General features: G+C 43.7%; 1 protein-coding gene across 1 annotated transcript in view; it reads right to left on the bottom strand.

Annotated features, from left to right (window-relative positions):
• The window catches only part of MDGA2 (MAM domain containing glycosylphosphatidylinositol anchor 2), a 327024-nt gene that overhangs the window by 147064 nt on the left and 160979 nt on the right, over positions 1 to 18981 (bottom strand). Inside the window, exons 4-5 of the mRNA XM_082761709.1 lie at positions 18660 to 18856; positions 14847 to 14979 (exon numbers count right to left, since the gene is read on the bottom strand). Coding sequence (XP_082617835.1) covers positions 14847 to 14979; positions 18660 to 18856 — 330 coding nt within the window. The remainder of the gene's footprint in view (positions 1 to 14846; positions 14980 to 18659; positions 18857 to 18981) is intronic.

Raw genomic sequence — 18981 nt, forward strand, 5'->3', positions numbered from 1 at the left:
TAAAGGCAGGTATAAGTCAACTACAAGATAAGAGTTTTCTTTACTGGGCACTCACCCAGGAGGAGCTGGCTCTCTGCTTTCACAAGCAGCAGCACATGAAGGGGAAGCATTTCTTTTACACCCGTCCCCAGCAGAGGGAGAACAGGCCATGCGACAGCCAGGGAAACCCTTCAGGAGAGCAGGAGCACAGAGGTTTAGGGGCAAAGCCTCCTCCTCCTGCTCCTCCAGGCTCAAGATCCCACGGACACTTTCCAGTGTCAATTGCTGGGCTCATGTAACCGACATAAAGGCAACAAGGCTGGTGCTTGGCTAAAAATATGGACAGGAAACTGGCCCCTAACTGTGTAGGTGTCTGAGTGTGAGCCCCCGACCTCAATCTCTGTCATCGGCTGGTGCATCCACCAGCTGATGGGCTCCTCTTTGGGGATTAGAGGTATGAGACTGGGCAGCACGTCCTATGCTGTGCTGTAGCAGTGTTTGTTCAGAATAAAGTGGCAGAGGCAGGGATCCAGGCACCCTACATCCCCCCATGCAGCTAGAGCTGAGCTCAGACCTGTGGGGTCATCACCCAACGCGGGGCTTGGGTAGCGCTCAGCTGGCCGCTCTTGCTCCTTCCCTCCCCACCCTGGTAAATGACTTTTCCTCAACAATTCTGGCAAGAAGCTGTTCTCTGCTCTTGCTAAACATCCAGCCATGAGACAGGGAACAAGAGAACCACAAATAACACTTCAAAACTTCGAACAAAAGATGAAAGCTCCAACGATGTCAACCCAACCTGGCGCTGCTGTTTACCATAATAGCCTCGTAATCCTCCAGATGAAAGGGGGCCCTTTGCCATCCTTCAGGTAGAGAGACAAAGATAGCAGCTGATGTTGATAAAAATGCTGTGATACATCCCTTTCATCACAGCACTCAAAACAGTAAGTACATGAAAATTACGGTTTGCATACAGCAATTTCTCCTTGCTTACACCACACATTTCACTTAACTACAACCTACCCCACCAGGCAAACACAAACAAAAATCCAGCAACACGTTCAACGACTACCATGAAAAGCCTGCTTTAAAGCAAAGAATATTAAATAATTCAGAGGAGATACTAAGGGTTCCTGCAAATGAAACTCACTGTAGCATATAAAGGGTCAAATGTCTATTGCAAAGAGAATACGAAACCCCAGGAACAATGATCTATTATTTTGATATTTCCTTGCTTGAAGTCCTATAGACAATCAGCACTTTATGGCAGCGTACCAACAACACAGAGCCTCTTATTTTCAGCTTTGCAGTGCAGCAAGTGGCGGGATTTGGTCTGGCTGGGTGTCACACGCGTGCGACCAGGCTGTGGCTGGGGGATGGAAAGGCTGTGAGGCTCCTGGAGCTCCCCTGGACTTTGTCCCTCCATGCTGAGCGCTGCTGCCAGCCCAATGCTTCCCATTTCCAAAGCTCATTTCTGCTCTTGGTGCAGCTAACACTGAGCTTTCCTCCTTCAGCCAGGGATGGGCAGGGGTGGGAGTCAACACTGCTTTTGTGCCAAATGTGGATGTGGAAAACAACAGGGCTAAAGCACTGGTTTAGTCACCTTCTGGATGACTTGTATTAATTATCTTGGGTTAATTAACAGCATGTAGGCTTTCTGCAGGTCTGCTTTGCTGGGTAGCTCTGCTGCATTCCTCCACCCAGAAACGTTTCCCCTCCCAGACCACAGGAACGCCTCCACCTGCTCCCAGGGGATGCTGCAGTGACACAGCCACAGGCAGCTGCCCATCCCACAGAGGGGCAATGCAGAGCTGGGGCACTGGCAGCAGTGGGGAAGGCAAAAAAACAAACAAACAAACAAAAAAAAACAACAAGTAACAGGAGGGACAGTAAGCCCTGGACTGTACTGCATAGGGTTGCCACCGAATCCCTCTCCCCCAGATTTCCCAAGCAAATACCTGCTAGACAAAAGGTTTAGGACCAGTTTGGGCTGGGGAAATGGAGCTCGCTGCCCTGTGGGATCTCTCCCTGTTCTGGTTTCAATGACAGAGAGAAATACTGCCAAAAGACAACTCATTATCCATCTTAAACTATATTCTGGCAACCTCCCCCTGCGGTGGCTGTCTCTCCCCGTGGACTGCCGGCAGAGACCAGAGGGCAGCTCAATCACCGCAGGTGACATCCAGGGGCCTGGAGGTAGCTGACACCAATCCAACCCTCAGCACGAGGCCCTACAGGTGCTTCAGGAGCCTACAGATGTGAACAGGTTGTTTTGGCCTAACCCACTCCTTAAAATGGATTTTTTGTCTCACTTATTGGTAAATTTTGGGGGCTAAACACACAAAACAGAACTGTTTAATTCATTGCCATGCCGTATTTTCAGTCCAACGTGATTAAAAAATAGAGCAGGCATTTATAAAGATGACAAGATGATCCAGAGCAATTATAATAGTTGATGATTATACCAAAATATTGGTGAAGGACTATTAAAACTCATGCTTCAGGGCATAATTTATTTTTTTTTTTGGTCAAGCAGGAGGAAAGACTATGACATATCTCTTACACTGCTTTTATACTCTCTCCTGAAATGTCTCAGTGGCTCTTGTTAAGGACAGAATGAGATGTGATCCTAATGGGCTCTGCACATGGTTAAGCACCCCGTGCACTTGCAAAGCATCTCGCATGACTGAACCCAGCCAGGAGAGCCACGGTGCAGCCCCAGCCCAAACCCAAACTGCGATATTTGTTTAGATAGCAGGAAATCATGCAACTGAGTCAGAAGGAAGAGGAGATAAAGACTCCTCCAAGAGATCTGACTCATATTAAAATGACAGGATTGATAAAGCCACTGCGTGCAGTTGTGTGCTCCTGGCACAAGTCTGAAAGACGCTGGAGCTGTGTCTGCCTCAGCCTCCAGCACACAGGTGGTTTCACCCAACAGCATCCACTCCATCTGTGACAGCAGAAATACGAGCATGAGCCACGTATTTCTACAGACCACCCTGCTTTCCCAACACAAGGCTGGAGCCCGGACTGACATTATGCCTGCTCACTTTCAGACAGGCACGAAGAGATAAGCTTTGAGGCTGGTGGAGACCCTCACATCCTCACTAAAAAGCTTTCACGCGGTCTCAGCTGAGATCATTTGAAGAGAAGCATATTGCCGTGCCAGTACGCCAGCGATTTACGCCTCCAATCTTCATTTTATTATACAAGTTTTGCAAAAAGTTAGTTTCAGCAAGCAGGCTACTTGGCTGGTTGCCACGTTTACACAGGGCTCTTCTTACATGAAAGGCACTTTGAGATCGAAGTGCTTCAAAGCCCCCAGAACTCAGCAGGTAGATGTGCAATCAAAAGGGAAGACGCGTGACTACACCAGCCACGAGTTCCCTCTGCGAAGCCACTGCCTCCTGCCATAGGAATAAGTTCCTCAGTTTGTGTTTAAATCTTGATGAGATCCCTCAAAATTCCACGAGAAGGTTTAATTTAGGGACATATTTTATTATTTTCCACCGCTGTATGACTGAATTTTGTTTAATCATGTCATAAATATGCCATTTATTTACTTCTATTCTCCTTGCTCATCCTTCCAAACTGTCTGAAATTTTTCTTCTCCTTCTTCCTAGCCCCAGAGCTCCATCCCTTCATACCACAAAGCCACGTTTGGGTCCTGGAGATATCCTGACACATCCTGCCACACAGATCAGAACTGATGTCCTCAGATTGGTGTAGAGTCAAAGACTGATGGATTTTACAGATTTAAGCACTATTCAGCACTGGTTTAGGAAGTTCAGCATCAGGTCCAACACAACTGTTCAATACCAAAGCTCGTGGAGACATCGATGGTGCTCACGTGTGAAATCACAAATTTTTAAGGAATTTCTAACATAGCAAAAATGTCCCTGTCAGAATCAGTCCCTACTATGTGGAGTGTGTTATCAACCCAGAGCCACTTCCAATGTTTCATCTAGGCTTAGGTCTCCCTTAGATAACATCAGCCACTCATTAGACAAACACGGGGCCATCCAGGTGTGGCAAGCAAAGCATCTCCCAGCCAGAGCCTTCATCCTGGCATCAGCACAGACTCAGCCAGGCAACCTGCCCAGCGGAAACCTTCTTTCAACTCCCTAATAGGAAGAATAAACTTTGTAATACAACAATAGCAAGCTTTGGTAAATATTTCCACGGGGGAGTGCATGGAACAAGCTTTCCAAACATCCTATTTGGACACCGCAATGAGAACGGCTCCATTTTCAAAAGAGCCCCGCGTCTTCGCAGTGCTTTAGAAGCAGGGGTTTCCAAGCGCCAGCCCCACGTTTCCAAGTCATGGTTGGTTTGCCAGGGCACAAAGGGAGCCGCAGTGCTGCTGCGAGCCCTTCCCTGTGAAGAACAAGGCCCTACTCATGGAGAGGGAAGCCGCTCAGGTCCCATTCATATTGCAGCTGCAGCCTTTTTAAAGGGACTTCAGTTCAGAGGCTTTCGCGTGCAAGTACTGCTTCAGCGCCCCGCATATTTCACAGCACCGTGGAGCCTGGCTGTGAACGCCACGGTGCACAGCAGAGCGTCACAGAGCGCTGCTGCAAGTACACCAGGGCAGAAACCAAGGCCCAGTCACCTTGGAGAATTAAAATCAGAACCGAATCAATGTGTTTTTAGTTAGTATTAACATGTGCACACAAGACAAGTTGGGCACTGTTGGCATACAGACAGAGATTAACTACAAAAGGTGTCCATGACATACACCGATCCTCACAGAGGAACAGAACAGCACGCAGCAAGCGCTGCTTTTGATTAATGACTTGAGCCAAAGTTTGCCAGATCCAGCGTAAAGCTAGCAGTCATTAAGTTATCATTAGCACCCTAATATACGTGCTTAACCACATCAGCCTACCAAGCACCTCTGACATGACAACCCAGCTCTACAGCAGTGTTTCCAACGTTAAGCAGAGCCGCCATGGGATCACTTGCAGAGAGACTGGAAACATCCAATTATTGACCCAGTACTGATGTTAACTGAACATGAAAGGAGCAAAGTCTGAGCTGCTGCCGGGGCTGGGTATGAGACAGGTCTACACCGAGAAGAGAAAGACATCTGACACTGATGTAGCACACAGAAAAAACCTGATGCCAAGGTGTGTTATAATTACAATGAGGCAAATATTTGTACCTGGACTGGGTATACGGAACGGAGGAAGTGTCACGGTTGGCTCTGAGCATCACTGGGAAACACAGAAATAAACTAACAATTTAATAGCCATGTCAAAGTAGAGCAGAAAGTTATGTCCTTGAGAACTCACTCATCTATGATGAATAAAAATGAGAAGACATCATTTCCTCCAGTTTTGTGAATTATTTCATATGCAGAACCAAAGTAATAGAACGTAATTGAATTACACTTTCTCATATATACGTGTGCATGTGCATCCATTTAATTTACAGGGTTGATTTCCTGCAGGAATACAACGCATATGCTCCTAACACACATACACATTATCAACAGTCCCTTGCAAGTCAGAGCAGAAAGAGAGAACACTTGAGGTCCCCACTGTGCTGGGAGCATCATTTCTTATTTACCTACCCAGTATAGTTCAAATATATAGAGAGATATTTAATTCCCAGCTGAGGTCAAGATTTTGAATTATTGGGTAAAAATAAACTTTTTATTGACCACACTGTCACAGCACACTGTGATATTGTAGGTCCTTTCTTTTCATCAATACCCTCTCAGAAAACAACAACCAAACCCACTTTTATGCACCCATCCTCTCTGCTTTTATCCTTCCTGCTTTTTGCCGACAGAGCCATAATCTTGACTTATGTTTGACAGTTCCTCTTGTTGGTCTTGCAAACGACAGAAATCCTGCAGGCAGAACGTGCCAGCGTGTATCGACCTAGCCAGAATAAGACACTCCAGTGGGCCAAACTGTCAAGCAAGCATCCACTTACATGTGCCAGCAGCTCTTCTGCGCTCTCAGCCTGTGCACACTTAGCTAGAAGAAGCAAGGCTTCTTGGGTCAGTTCACCTTGGGCTTGGCAATGAGTTCTTCAAGAAAGGCAAGGGGGAAAAATAGGCAGAGACACGTAAATCTGAGCTCTTTGCCGATTTAGGACTGAAATTCATCACAGATTCCCAGGTTGGAAGGGCCGCTGGAGGCCATCTGGTGCAAGCTCTCTGCTCCAGCAGGGACACCCAGAGCATGTTGCTCAGGACCACGTCCAGAAAGTTTTTCAAGATCTGCAAGGATGGACACTGCACAACCCCACTGGGCAAGCTGTGCGAGCACCCAGTCATCCTCACGGTGAAAATCTGTTTTTATAAAGTTGTGTCAAGTAGTGGCCGGTCACTTAGAGCTCTGGACTTCAGCAGTGTCTCATTCAGCTGCTGCAGGCAATCTGCATGCGCAGGAGTAGTGAAACACTCCAGCTCTAACAACCTGCAAGTTCTCAATGACTTTGCATTTAGACACATAAAACATATGGCACCTCTTCAGCATACAGATCAATCTTATTTTTTTGTTACTTGCTATTTTTCTCATTTCATCATTCCCCTTAAAATTCTAGCACTTGCCCGGGAAGAGATTTTTTTTTTGACTTTATACACGCAGTTACAGACATACTATCAAGAATGTAAAATTATGATGTTGCAGGGGAAGCAGGAAGGAGAGTTGCAGGAGAGAAATGAAGCAAAGAATGAGATTATATTTAGCAAGGTCCATTTTCTGCTGGGATCAGCCCTTACCAGACGCAACAACACCCCTGGGTGCAGATATCTGGAGTGCGGGCCCCAGGGAGGGAGCAGGTAACCCTTCCCTCTCCCTCCATTCTAAATAGCCTTTTTTTTTTTTTCCTCCCCCAACTTTTTCTGAAATCTTCTGTTTTTTAACCAATGGGGACGCAGCTTTGATGACTCATCTTCTTTCTTCCCAATTTGCCTGGCTGCTTTTCATCGAGCAGCAGCAGCACTTTGATGACTCGCACTTTGCTCGTGCTGCCGTTCACGCACAGATGTGGCATTGATAGCTCCAACAGGGAGGAAGGGAGGCGGATACGTTTGCTATTCAGAGCACTTCCTCAGTGGTTACGCTCTGGAGACAACTACAATAGCTCACAGCTCCCACACTGTATGAACTATTCATTCTGTGGACATTTTATCAAGAGGGTATGAAGGGGAGGCAGGATCCTCCCTTTAGCAGCAGAGTAGTGTTAAATCAGCTTAACCCACTCATGAAACTGTCCCCTTCGTCACTATATTTAGATGCAAACCTACGTTTAACCAATGTAGGTTTAAATTCATCTCTGCTAATTTCAACCACTGGAATGTCAGGCGTGCAACGCGAGGTCATGGATCTTGATGAGACGTAAGCACCCCTAAAGCCCAATTCCTGCTCTCCAAAAATAGATGGGATGAATTGCTCTTCGGAGACGTTTCTCTCCACTGAGTACAGTGCTCCTTGAACAGCCAGTGCAGTACAGATACTGAAGCTTTCAACATGCTGCAAAGGTGAGACAAATCCTGTCTTTTGACAGTAACAATCACCCACCCAATTAGAGGGTTACGAGTGGTTAACTAAGAGGTGATGCAGAGAAAAGACCCTCAGTGTTGTGCTCAGATCGCCATCCACCATAAGCAAAAGTCAGCAGCCATCGGATGGAGCTGCAGTAAGAGGAACCTCGCTGGGAGATGAAATGAGCCCTGCATCGAGCTCCATGCTGATGAGGCTGGGTTCAGAGCTCCCTACATGCCCTGAGGCACCGAATTCCACCAGGGAGGTGGACAGAGGACATCAACAGGAGCAGTGTGAGGCGCAGAGGATGTTATTCATGGGGAACAACATAAGGAGCTCGGTTCATTACACAACAGAAGAGGTAGAACAAGATAACCACCTTCAATACACAAAACACTGCTGTGAGAAGGGAGAGAGGAATAATCTCCTCTCCATGCCACAGTGGACAGGAGCAGAGTGATGGGCTGTAGTTATGGAAAGGCAGGTTTGGGCTGGACATCGAATAATGATTTCAGCAGTTGGGGTGTGCAAGCACGGGGTCAGACTGCCTGCCAATAACGCCAAACCTCTGCAGCTGGCAGCTCCTCAACACAGGTCCAACAGACACTGGTAGGACAGAGTTTAGATCCAGTGCATTCTGCCATCAAGAATAGGAATAGACGACTTCTTTGGGTCATTTCCAGCTTTATTTTCTATTATTCCTTCTTACTGTAGCATTAATACCATCTACCTTCAGTATTTAGCTCTGAGTACGCAGCTGGCTGTATTTCTTATCTGAGGATTTCAGGCCTTTGTAGTGCAGGGCCATGTGTCACTGTCGCACTCTTTAGAATGCCAGGGGATGCTAAGAGAAATATTTTTTAAAGTCAGATAATTCTCTTAAAGATGTATTGTCTGAATGAAGAGAAACAAAGCAAATTTGTCATGACAGACTATTGTTTAATGGAGGGATTAGAAATGAATTAAGCTTTTTTCAATTTGATTCCTACTGCATCCCAGACAGAGTGCCAGCTTCTGCTGCTATGTGAATGAACGGTGTCATGCAACTGAAAAATCACATTGAAATACTCATCTTTTTTTGGTAAAAAGTTGCTGGTTTGGATTATTTCTGTGTTAGAAGCTGCCAGAAATCAACCTCAACCTTAAGCATTAATGATACTGTCCTGACACCTGTACTAAGCAGCCTTAACTGTCTAATTCAAACTAATACACATTCTCAAATGAGTCAATGGCCCTTAAATTGCTTTGTAGATCAAGATCAATGTTTTATTTGCTTTTACTCAATGATATTAGAAGAAAATACTACAGGAATCCCAGAATTTTGATATTGAAAGCTGCCTATTTATTTCAACTCTTTCCATATCCTAATGATGTTTGAAATAAACCTTTCAAGCTAGATGTTTGGTTTTATGGGTAAGCATCACACTTTTTCTCTGCCACTTTGAAACAATGAACACTCTTAAAAGGCTCCATTCATATTTACTATTACATGTGAGCATTATGATGTGAGATTCAGAGTTCACTGTATTTCAAGTCACCTTTTCCCACTCTAAAGATTACATAGCGAGTCACATACAAGCTGGAGACAGATTTTAATATCATCTCTCAATAATTCATGCTTGATATAGAGCATAATTAATGCTTGAAATAATATAATCCCTATATTTCTAAAGGCCATTGTGCTTGCTCCTGCTGAGCATCTTCACACCAAGTGCCTCCGTACCAGTGCAGGGCTCAGGCTAAGGCAGGGTGACAGCTCCTTTGGGCTTTGACCAGTTTTTACACAGACAGGGAGGTCCTGGGGAGAGGAGATAATGCTGAATTCAAACTACCACTTCCACAGCATTGTTTTTCCTTTAAATGTGTATATTTTATTCACAGAACCACAGATCATCTCCATCAGAGAGGATTTCTGTAGGCCTCTGGTCCAACTCCTCCTTCAAGCAATGCCAATCACACCAGGCTATCCAGGCCCTATACAGTCAAATTTCAAACATTTTCCCCAAGAACAAACCCTGATCCCTCAGACTCTCCCATACGTGATGTTCTCTAGCCCCAGGCCCTCCCAGATTTGACATCATCCAACAACTGGTTCAAAGTGCACTTGGTCCCATTGTTTTGGTCACTGATAAGGATATTGCACAATATTGTTTCCAGTTTTGATCCCTGAGGGAGGACTTGAGTAGACGACCACCAGCTGGACACCATGCCACCCTTCAAATGCAAATACCTCTTCAATTTTGCACTAATCATCCACCTCTCACCAGTCTGGCTATAAGGATACTATAGGAGATCACATCAAAGGTTTTACCCCAAAAAAAAGGCAAGAGAAAGAAAAGGTGGACAAGAGAATCACAGGGGTGATCCCAAACTACCTGTAAGTGGAAACGGGTGACAAAAAGGTCTCAGGGAGCCATTCCTATGAGAAGAACGGACCTGCAGGGCTGTGCTCCCCCACCCCACAAGCATTTGCTGCCAGCTGTTTTTCATGATTCGTGCTGTTTCAAACTGCGAGGACTATTTGGAGGGAAAATGTCCCGGGTTTCAGGAATACAAACACAGTGAGAGGTGTAAGAGCTTGAATGGGGAGGAGACACGTGAATGTCTCAAAAACTTGAATGGGGAAGAGGCACGTCAGCACCTTGCAAGAACCCTCTGAGGCTTCAGGGGAGAGATGGGACAGCAGCAACCTCAAGAAAAGCCCCAAGGGTGGAGTAGGAGCCAGAAGCTGCTCAGCCAGGCTGTCTTCCTGGGTACACTGGGGACGTAGTGAGGCAACAAAAACTGGCAACGTAGACAGAAAGTGTGGAGGTCATGACTCAGTGAGACACCCACTCTCACAGCTGCTCCTCTTCTGACAGCCTGGATTCAAGCACATACACTGAGAAAGTCGTCAGGGTTCCTCCTCCTTGTCAGAATAACCCCTTGATTTTGGTGCAAAGCAGCTGCCTTTCTGCTTTTTCTTTTCTATTTTTTTTTTTTTTTTTTTTTAAGAATTCCTTCTTGCATTAACTTACCCAAATTAACTTCGATGTGCTGATTTTAAAGGAACTCGGTCTACTAAAAACAAATGAGAGCTGCAAAATTAGTCCCTTTGCTGCTCTTCACATCTTGACTTCTATTTCTGCTCCTGCCACTCACCAGCGATCTGACAGCAGGTGAATCATTTCAGAGTGTTTCTGCTTCCCTTCAAATTTCTCATCTACTTGGATAATACACTTGCAGAGTAATAGCTGTCTTTAGATACAAAGTGGGTCTGGGCTCAACAAGTGCCTCTGCGTGCTGCTGTACAATATTAGTGCTAATTGTCTTCTTGGGCTTCAGCATATGCATAGTCACATGCTTCTGAGATGATCTCAGCTTCTCTCATTACAACACCCATTTTATTTTTGTATTTTAAACTAGTCTGCACTGGAACAAAGAAACCCACGTGTCTGAAAAATGATGCTGATGCACTCTAACTCCTGCAGTCTCTACAGGCACACGGCGATGTGTCTACAGCTCCACATCCTCATGCAGAACCGATGTAATTAAGACACTGCTGTGGAATGAAGGGGGTGTGAGTGTACCTAATTATACCTATGTGTAACTCTTTAAGCCTACACCATGTCCAAAGTATACTGATGAATACGTGTTCATCTGATGGCATCAGCTTAATTACTTCTCTAATTATTCAAGAAGGAGGCAGGAAGTTTTCTTTGGATTGGTTGTATCGCAGTAATTGATTGTTATTCTGGTGATGCCATGACACACAATCAAATAATCAGCAAGACAGAGTGAGCACAGAAAACAAAAAGGTCACAGGGACAAGCCGGCAGGCTGAGCTGAGCAGAAATCTCAGCTACTCACCCAAAGACATGCCTAGTGTTCCTCAAATTAGTCTCTCAACTCTGGTGTGTGAACAGGAGTATAGATGTATGAAAGAGCCTGTGGCATAAATAGTAGCAGGAGAGCACTCGGGTTTGCATGCTTTCCTTGAAATGAATGTCTACATTCATCCCCATGTCACCTACAGTTCTTGGCAAGGGAAGGTGGGGACACTCGAGCGTTTCAGAGAAAGAAACAGGAAAAATGTGTTCATGCATCTCTGACACTGTACTCTCTTACAATACAGGGAGATTATCAAGCAAAAGGTTTAAACAGGTGACTTGATTGTCATCTGTGAAAGCCTCAGTGGCCTGGAAGCAAACAGCACTTAGGGTAGTAGCAGGATACCGTAAGAGCGTGAAGAATTTCTAGGGACACAGTAATTGCTACGTTGGTTTTGTTGCACATCTGTTGGGCGCCACTTCCTCACCCGCAGCCTGCCAACAATCATCATATGTGACAAACCCTCCTGCAGCGTGCCGACATCCTGCCGTGCAGAACCACGCCGTGGCAATCAGTGAGGAGCCAAGGTGCTGCCTGCAGCACGCAGCCTCCCACCACTGTGTCCATCACCTGAAGGGTGAGCTGCTCCATACAGGTGGTCCACAAACCCCCGCAAACTCCATCTGCCTGCTGGGACAGCCCATGTCCCTGAGCAGCCCAGGCTGGGATACGCATCTACGGCAAGGAAAGACATTCCCAACTTTACCCTCAAGCCAGTCAACCAATGGAAGCCTGACAAATAATGCAATTCTGCATCATGCAATAGAAGTCTGAACCCAATGAGCCAAATCACAGCCAAAACAAAGTGGAAACCCACAGCTGCTGTGTTCTTAGCCACCCTCCTTACTCATCTCCCTCAGACAGAACAGCCAACTGAAGCTCAACACCAACTCTCCCTCCAGCTCTGCTCACAGACCTGATAAATGCAGAACAGTTAAATTGTCAGCAATTTTACAATGACATCACATAATTAGCAGCTGAACTTAAACTCACTTTTAGTCACCTCCATTACAAGAAATATCACGCACTTTTACAAACCATACAGATGCTTCTGTTTGTCTCCTTATTGTTTCTATTATACGGACATCTCCATAATATGCCTTCAGCCTTAAATTAAAAGCAGATGGACAGGCTAGGACTACTCAATAGTAGAGTATTGGGTTTGGGTTCTGGTTTTCATTAAGGTGGATTTATGTTGGATTATTCTGTATTTCTCATTTACGTAACTTCTATGAAGTTACTCAAGGTGAAGGTCTAACAAACAGCTACAACAGATGTCATATCAAATGAGAAAGTTCTGTCCCAGAGTCATCAACATATCAGTCATCGTCTTTAATGAGTTATTGCAGTAATTACTATAGCTATTTAATCTTGCTCTTGATGGTAGTTGCCACGAGGTTCTTCACGAGAAGTGTGAATATACATTTTCGGGCTTGTTTACTTGTCAACTATTCCTGAAGAGCTACTCCTGTTAATGTACCGCTACTACCTCCTGGAGAAGACAACTTTCTCCCAAAATAAGCATGATATTCGTACGGTGGAAATAATTCTTTCTTGTGACAAAATAAGACCAAGATCACCTGTGCTTAGTTCAGAATGGCCATGTTATTTCAAGTTTCACCACTATCATAGTGTTAAAAAATTGCTGTAGCAGCTGAGGTCCAACATGGTAGAGGCTGTTCTGGCACCAACAGCAAAATAATTGCCTCTTACAAATGAATGAAAGAAACACTTTGCTGAGCCTGAGATCTGTTTGTGAGAACAGAATGGTCATGGACAATACGCAGGCACTGGGCAAGACAACTTCTATAGCTGGAAAAAGAAGAGCCCTACACCTTCTGCTGAGCAACCAGACTGCAGGTTACAACCCTCAGCCTTCATTCGCATGCAAGAAAGTAGAAAAGTTATGACTAGTGTGGAGAGGAAAGTTGCTCTCAACTATCAGCTATGCCACTCCATGGCAAATGAAATTTCATCTCTCTCCTGGTATGAAGTCAGTCCAAGTAAAGAAAGCCAAAACTCACATTTTGATATATTTTTTTTTTTTCTTCCTGGCAAAATTAGTAGGAGAATAAAATGAGTGCTTCCAATATGTTTTGCTAGGTACCTTTGGAGCTGATTGTAATTCCCTTACTGCCAGTGGCAGCTTTAAAGCTGGGCTGTTAATTTGCTTTGCAGTGGGTTGTGCACAGGAATGGTACATAACACAGTTCTGGAGTCCCTGCTGTCAAATCAGAAATTCAGAAAAGGCTGAAGGCAACTCCTTGGAATAAATCCATGAGAGCAGAAATAATGTGAAATGTGCAAGTGCAAATAAAATTCCTAGTTCATCTTAGAGGCACTCAGCATGTTAATACCTCAACTGTTTTGTTCATTTGCTACCTGTTTTCAGTGCCCTGAGGCACACACTATTAAGGCACAGCCCAGCATAATCTAACTCGAAGTCTTCAAATGTTACATCATTTCCTGTAGAACAGTTCTCCAGAAAACACTTCTCTGAAATCTCTAATTACTTAAAACCATAAGCCAATGACTTTGCTCTTTGGCTTCAATTCTATAAAGCATTTCAGACACACATCATCTGCTGATCCCGGATGCAAAACCTTTAAGAGATTCAAAATCTATAATTTCCATCCTGCTAGAAACCAGCATTCAACAGTGTGCTTGCACTTCCTGCAACGACCAGCTGGCGTGAGACTCTCCAGATCCATAGCAATGACACAACCACTGAAGGGAGGAAGATGCACAACTGAGCATTTGCTCAGCCAGGACCAAGCCCAAAGAAAAGAGCAAAAGCACGAGAAATGCCACAACATGCAGACACTTTGGTCAGAGACAGATAAATGCCCAGGTAACCTGCTGCAAAGCACTTCAACTTGACTGCTTGAATATTTTTATTTGAAGCAATTAAATCTGAAAAAAATGCTTTTGTTTAAATCAATGTAAGAAGTCAATGTTTCATTCACTGTAAGAATGTATCAGATCAATCAATATATCAAGTCAATGGTTTAAACCAATGTAAGAATATAAAAAGGTTGATTTATTTCCCTAAAAAGTTCTGTTGATTACAAATAAGTAGCTTCCAGCAAAATGTTGTGAGAAGCATTTGGGAGTGTTTGGAGGACTTGTAAAGGAATGTTCTACTCTGTGCCTTGGTTGAGATGCCCTTTCCTTTTACCTCGCTGCAATCCCTTCTTTGAAGTCAAGTCTATTCACACCAACAAAACCTTCTGACACTGGAGGAAAATATAAATCATAATAGAGAGTGATAAATACTGATACCAATAAACAAAAAAATCTTCAAATCTTAACTTTGCCAAGGAAAGGGAAAACAACTGAAATAAACGACTTCTACAGCTTGGTCCTAAACAGCTCCAACCACCATAGCTCCTACTATGCAGACACACATTGTAAGTGACACAGCAAAGCCGTGCAACCCTAAAGGCCACCAAAGGAACATGAAATGAGCAGGGACGGTCACTGCTGGAGACCTACCTGTTTTGTTAGAGAGTCGGAAGGACACCATCTTGTCGGGAATGCTGCAGACATTCCTCACCGAGGCGATGCAGCTGTAATTCGCGTAGTCCTGAGGTCGGAGGTTCTTCAGCTTCAGGATCTTCGTTTCCCCCTGCAGGAGCAAGAGAAAGCATTAGGAAGAGCCTGAAGCAGAGGAGCGAGGAGAGCTGCAGGGTGCACTCAGGATGACTTCCAGGAGGTGTAGATGTGGCCAATTAGTAAGAAGATGTTGAAATGGTCCAGAAAATTATTATTTTTTAATAGCAGAAAGAATGGTGGCTGGCATAGCCTGAAGCCATAGCCCACCTTATATATTAAAGGCAGAAGAAAAGAGAGTGGCAAGGGGGGAAATTGTTTTGGCAGTCTTTGAAGTCACAGCATTATTCTGGATAATACGTCGTAAAGTACAATCTGCTTGATGAAAAGAAGCATAAGCTACAGAAATCCTGCTGCTTTTCCTTTGAAAATGAGCTCCTGATGGATTTTATTTTTAGCCAGGGGTGTAAATGATGGAGCATGGACCTGAATAAGATGTGTAATGAAGGAGTGCCTTCTGATATGATCAAGAGAAAACTGTAGTGTCCAAATACAAGATTTCCACAGCAGCTGTCTATGAAATGGGCACTGCAGAGCTGGGAACTCGGGAAAAAAAGTTGCTGAAATACATATGCAAAATCTTGAAGCATTGTTAGCAACAGCAGTAACAGAAAGCTGAACGGGCTGTTAGGTACAACATCCCCTGCTTACGCTGAGCACACAGGGATGCCACGGAGCACAAAAAGCAAGAAAGCAGGTGAGTACAGCAGAGCACAGCAGGGCATCATGCATGACACCGTGACAGTAGAGGGCTGCAGAAACATCAGATACGTCTCCATTTATCTATACATGCACATTATTCATCCTAGCACTAAAATAACAAACTTCCTGCATTTTCAATCTCCTCCAGCTGCCCACTTTCAAGTCTTCGCTTGTGTTTATGCTGATAAGCTAAAAAGGTATTATGTTTAGGACAGGCTGTGGCACAACCTCAGCCCTGGGAGGCTCATAAGCCATCAAAATAAGGCAAATAAGCCAGCTCATAAGGCATCAAAAGAGCAAACTATGAAAAATGTTCATTATTATGTTACTATAAAGCAACTACCACTTCTAATTTCATCACGGCTTGGGAAACATACTGACTTTTTTGACAACATCATGAGCACGTATAGGAAAATATGTGGTCGTCTGTGGAAATGCATGCATAGCACTAGCAAAAACAAAGCAAAACCAAATGAACAAAAACAAGAAAAGAAGATACAGTTAGCAAGAAAAGGAAACAGATAGTCATTAAATCAAGCTCAGTAGATGTTTGGAGCATTGGAACTGAAGTGCTTTGTATGTACAATCAGTCCCACAGAAATGATGTGATTAAAATCAAGCCCATGCTGATTCAGTGTTTGCATGACTGAAGCCTCGAAGGGGTGTTCCTAAAGATAAAGATACTACTTTAAAAAGATTCATCTGGACTAGAGAAGGGCCTGATCCTGGTTAGCGGGAACGCAGCTACCAAAGCCATTAGGTTCTGGATTAGACTGAAATGCAGAGCAGCTCCATCCCACTGATTTGGTCCTTAGCTGCAGACTCCAAGTGGAACTTGTGAGCTGAACTCACAATGGTATTCTGGATCATGTTCCCAGATTGCAGAGATTTGTAAAAATATATATCTATTTTCTTCATTGGTTTGAATAATTAGTCTAATTATGTCTAATTGCATAATTATTGTAAATACAGCAAATTTAATCTTGTGCTCAGACTGTGCAATTACAATGTGCAATGAGAATGATGCAAACTCTTAGGAAAAAATCTGCATCAAGATTTCAGTTTCGAAAAATTCAGTATTTCCAACACTCGCACAGATGAGAATGCACATGTTTGTTCTTTCCCCTCCCCGACCCCCTCATGGCAGCTAAAATAAGTAGCTGATATTACCTTATTCATCAAAAAAAATCTGAGCTTAAAGTTCAAGAATTTCTTTTTATTTTCCCAGTTTTTAAAGTGGCTTCTGTGACTTGATAGAACAAAGAAACTAGCGTAAAAAAATTGGCCTTTTTGGGGTACAGTAACTTAGAAAATTTCTTTGTGCTACTGTTATCCCTCACATTTCTTCTGATTTTCAGACTGATGATCCAGCTTTAAAGCGATCAACAAACAAATGCCACCTCAAATTCACCTCTTGGTGCTCTGAAGATATATCCCCTCTATCCCTCTTCACACCAGCTCTTACCGTTTGTTACCATATCCTAAGCAGAACCAAGTCTGCAGAGACGTGCTGTAGACATTTATGATTCTTAAACCTTTAATTACATCTTTTCCTCTTATAAACACATATCAGACCTTGTAGGCACACAGACAAGATACACTAATTCAACCTGAACTCCAAAAGACATAAAAAGGTTATGGATAAGCTTTGGACTATCGCCATGACAATCTGATTTATTCAGATTAATTCGGCCCAGACAGAGGGTCTAGGAAGAATGCTCCCTGTAACCTAAGAATCTTTTTTTTAAAAAAAAAAAAAAAAAATTAATCTAATTTCATATAACATGTTTTATTAGATATGTTCTTGTTAGGTGATCGGAAAGGTATTAATCATCATTTCCATATCGAGATATTATAAAAGGACCATCTCAAGGGAGTCCCTCACTTTTTAATTAAAGCATAGATACTTTCGTTTACACACTTGAATCCAAAGAAACAAGCCGCACATTCGCTAAACTGAATCCATACATGTTAAATTAAAAATAATTTCATCACTTTTAGGAGACCGATAACTTGGCTATGTAATCTAATTCTCATCTCTGCAAGGTTCCAGGCACACATTTCTCAGTAGAATACCTACCCATGGTAGCAATATAAAGCTGTCAAGCATAATAATAAGAAAAACTGAAGGTGCTCTCAAATCATTAGCTGAAAATTATTTATGAAATTTGCAGCTTGCTTTCTGCTATGAAGACCAAATTACCAGGCAGTTTTCACTTGTCTTTACTCATTGTTGCTTGAGACTTTCCAAAATAACATCTTCTCTTTTTTTCTTTTCTTCTTTCTCTTTTCTTTTTTCCTCATACCATCACACACACTTCTCCATAGACAATAGGATATGTCACCTTTTTATTCTGAGACTGTGTAAGTGTGCTAACAATAAATTAATCTGATCTAATCTGATAGACTCTTTTGATAGCACAGTCTGCTTTTATGGCTGCAAACAACAGTAGGAAGACTTATAAAAAGCACTTCTTCCAATTTTTGCCACACCATCTTTAAAGTGTGTAAGTCTGGAACAAAAATCTTATATTCAAAGATGTGGAAGGTGAAATAATAATAATAATAAAACAGGGAGTTGCCTTAGAGTTCAGCCTTCTTGAAAAGCTTTTTAGGCTGCAACTTCTGTGCAGAATCATTTTGCATTGTATTGGAAAAGATTAGGAAATAGCAGTCAAATCAGAGCACTGGGCTTGCAGGCTCAAGGAAAATGACTTCAAAGGGGCTCCTGCAGACAGCACTCACTGTGCATCTTCCCATAGCTTCCTGCTTCCTAATTTCTTTATCAAAAAATAAAACGACATTTTTTATATTAGTAGCTCTTTAAAAACTACATGGGTGGATGTGCCAGGCTGTGGTTCTCTGGAGGGCATGCCCACCAGGCGCCCCAGGAACCCAGCAGGGATGTGCAGACAGACAAGCTCTACATCCAGTTACAAAGTCCCTGGTGCAAGCACTCGAAGGAGAGATAAATACTGCAACTTCATTTCCTACCTGTGTAAAGAAGGGCTCGTAGATCTCAACTCCTTTATCAGAGCCTTGCAGCAGTACCTCCTGGCCGCGTCTCCAGCTGTACCGAACAGGCGGATTGGAGTTGGCAACGCACCTGAGAAACACAGTTCTCTCATAGTAAAACTGCTCCTTTGCTTCCCCTATGCTCTGGTGGACTGTCACTATCGGGTCATCCAAATCTGGAAAGGCAGAAGAAACAACAGAGATAAAGTCAGGCTCCACCAACACTGCGATCCTTACCACTCACATGAGCAGGGAGGCAAAACAGAAGCAGTGCAGCTCTAAATCCCATAAATGTAAGTTT

This window comes from Aythya marila, assembly GCF_965140915.1.
Source record: "Aythya marila genome assembly, chromosome: 5".
NCBI classification, from domain to species: domain Eukaryota; kingdom Metazoa; phylum Chordata; class Aves; order Anseriformes; family Anatidae; genus Aythya; species Aythya marila.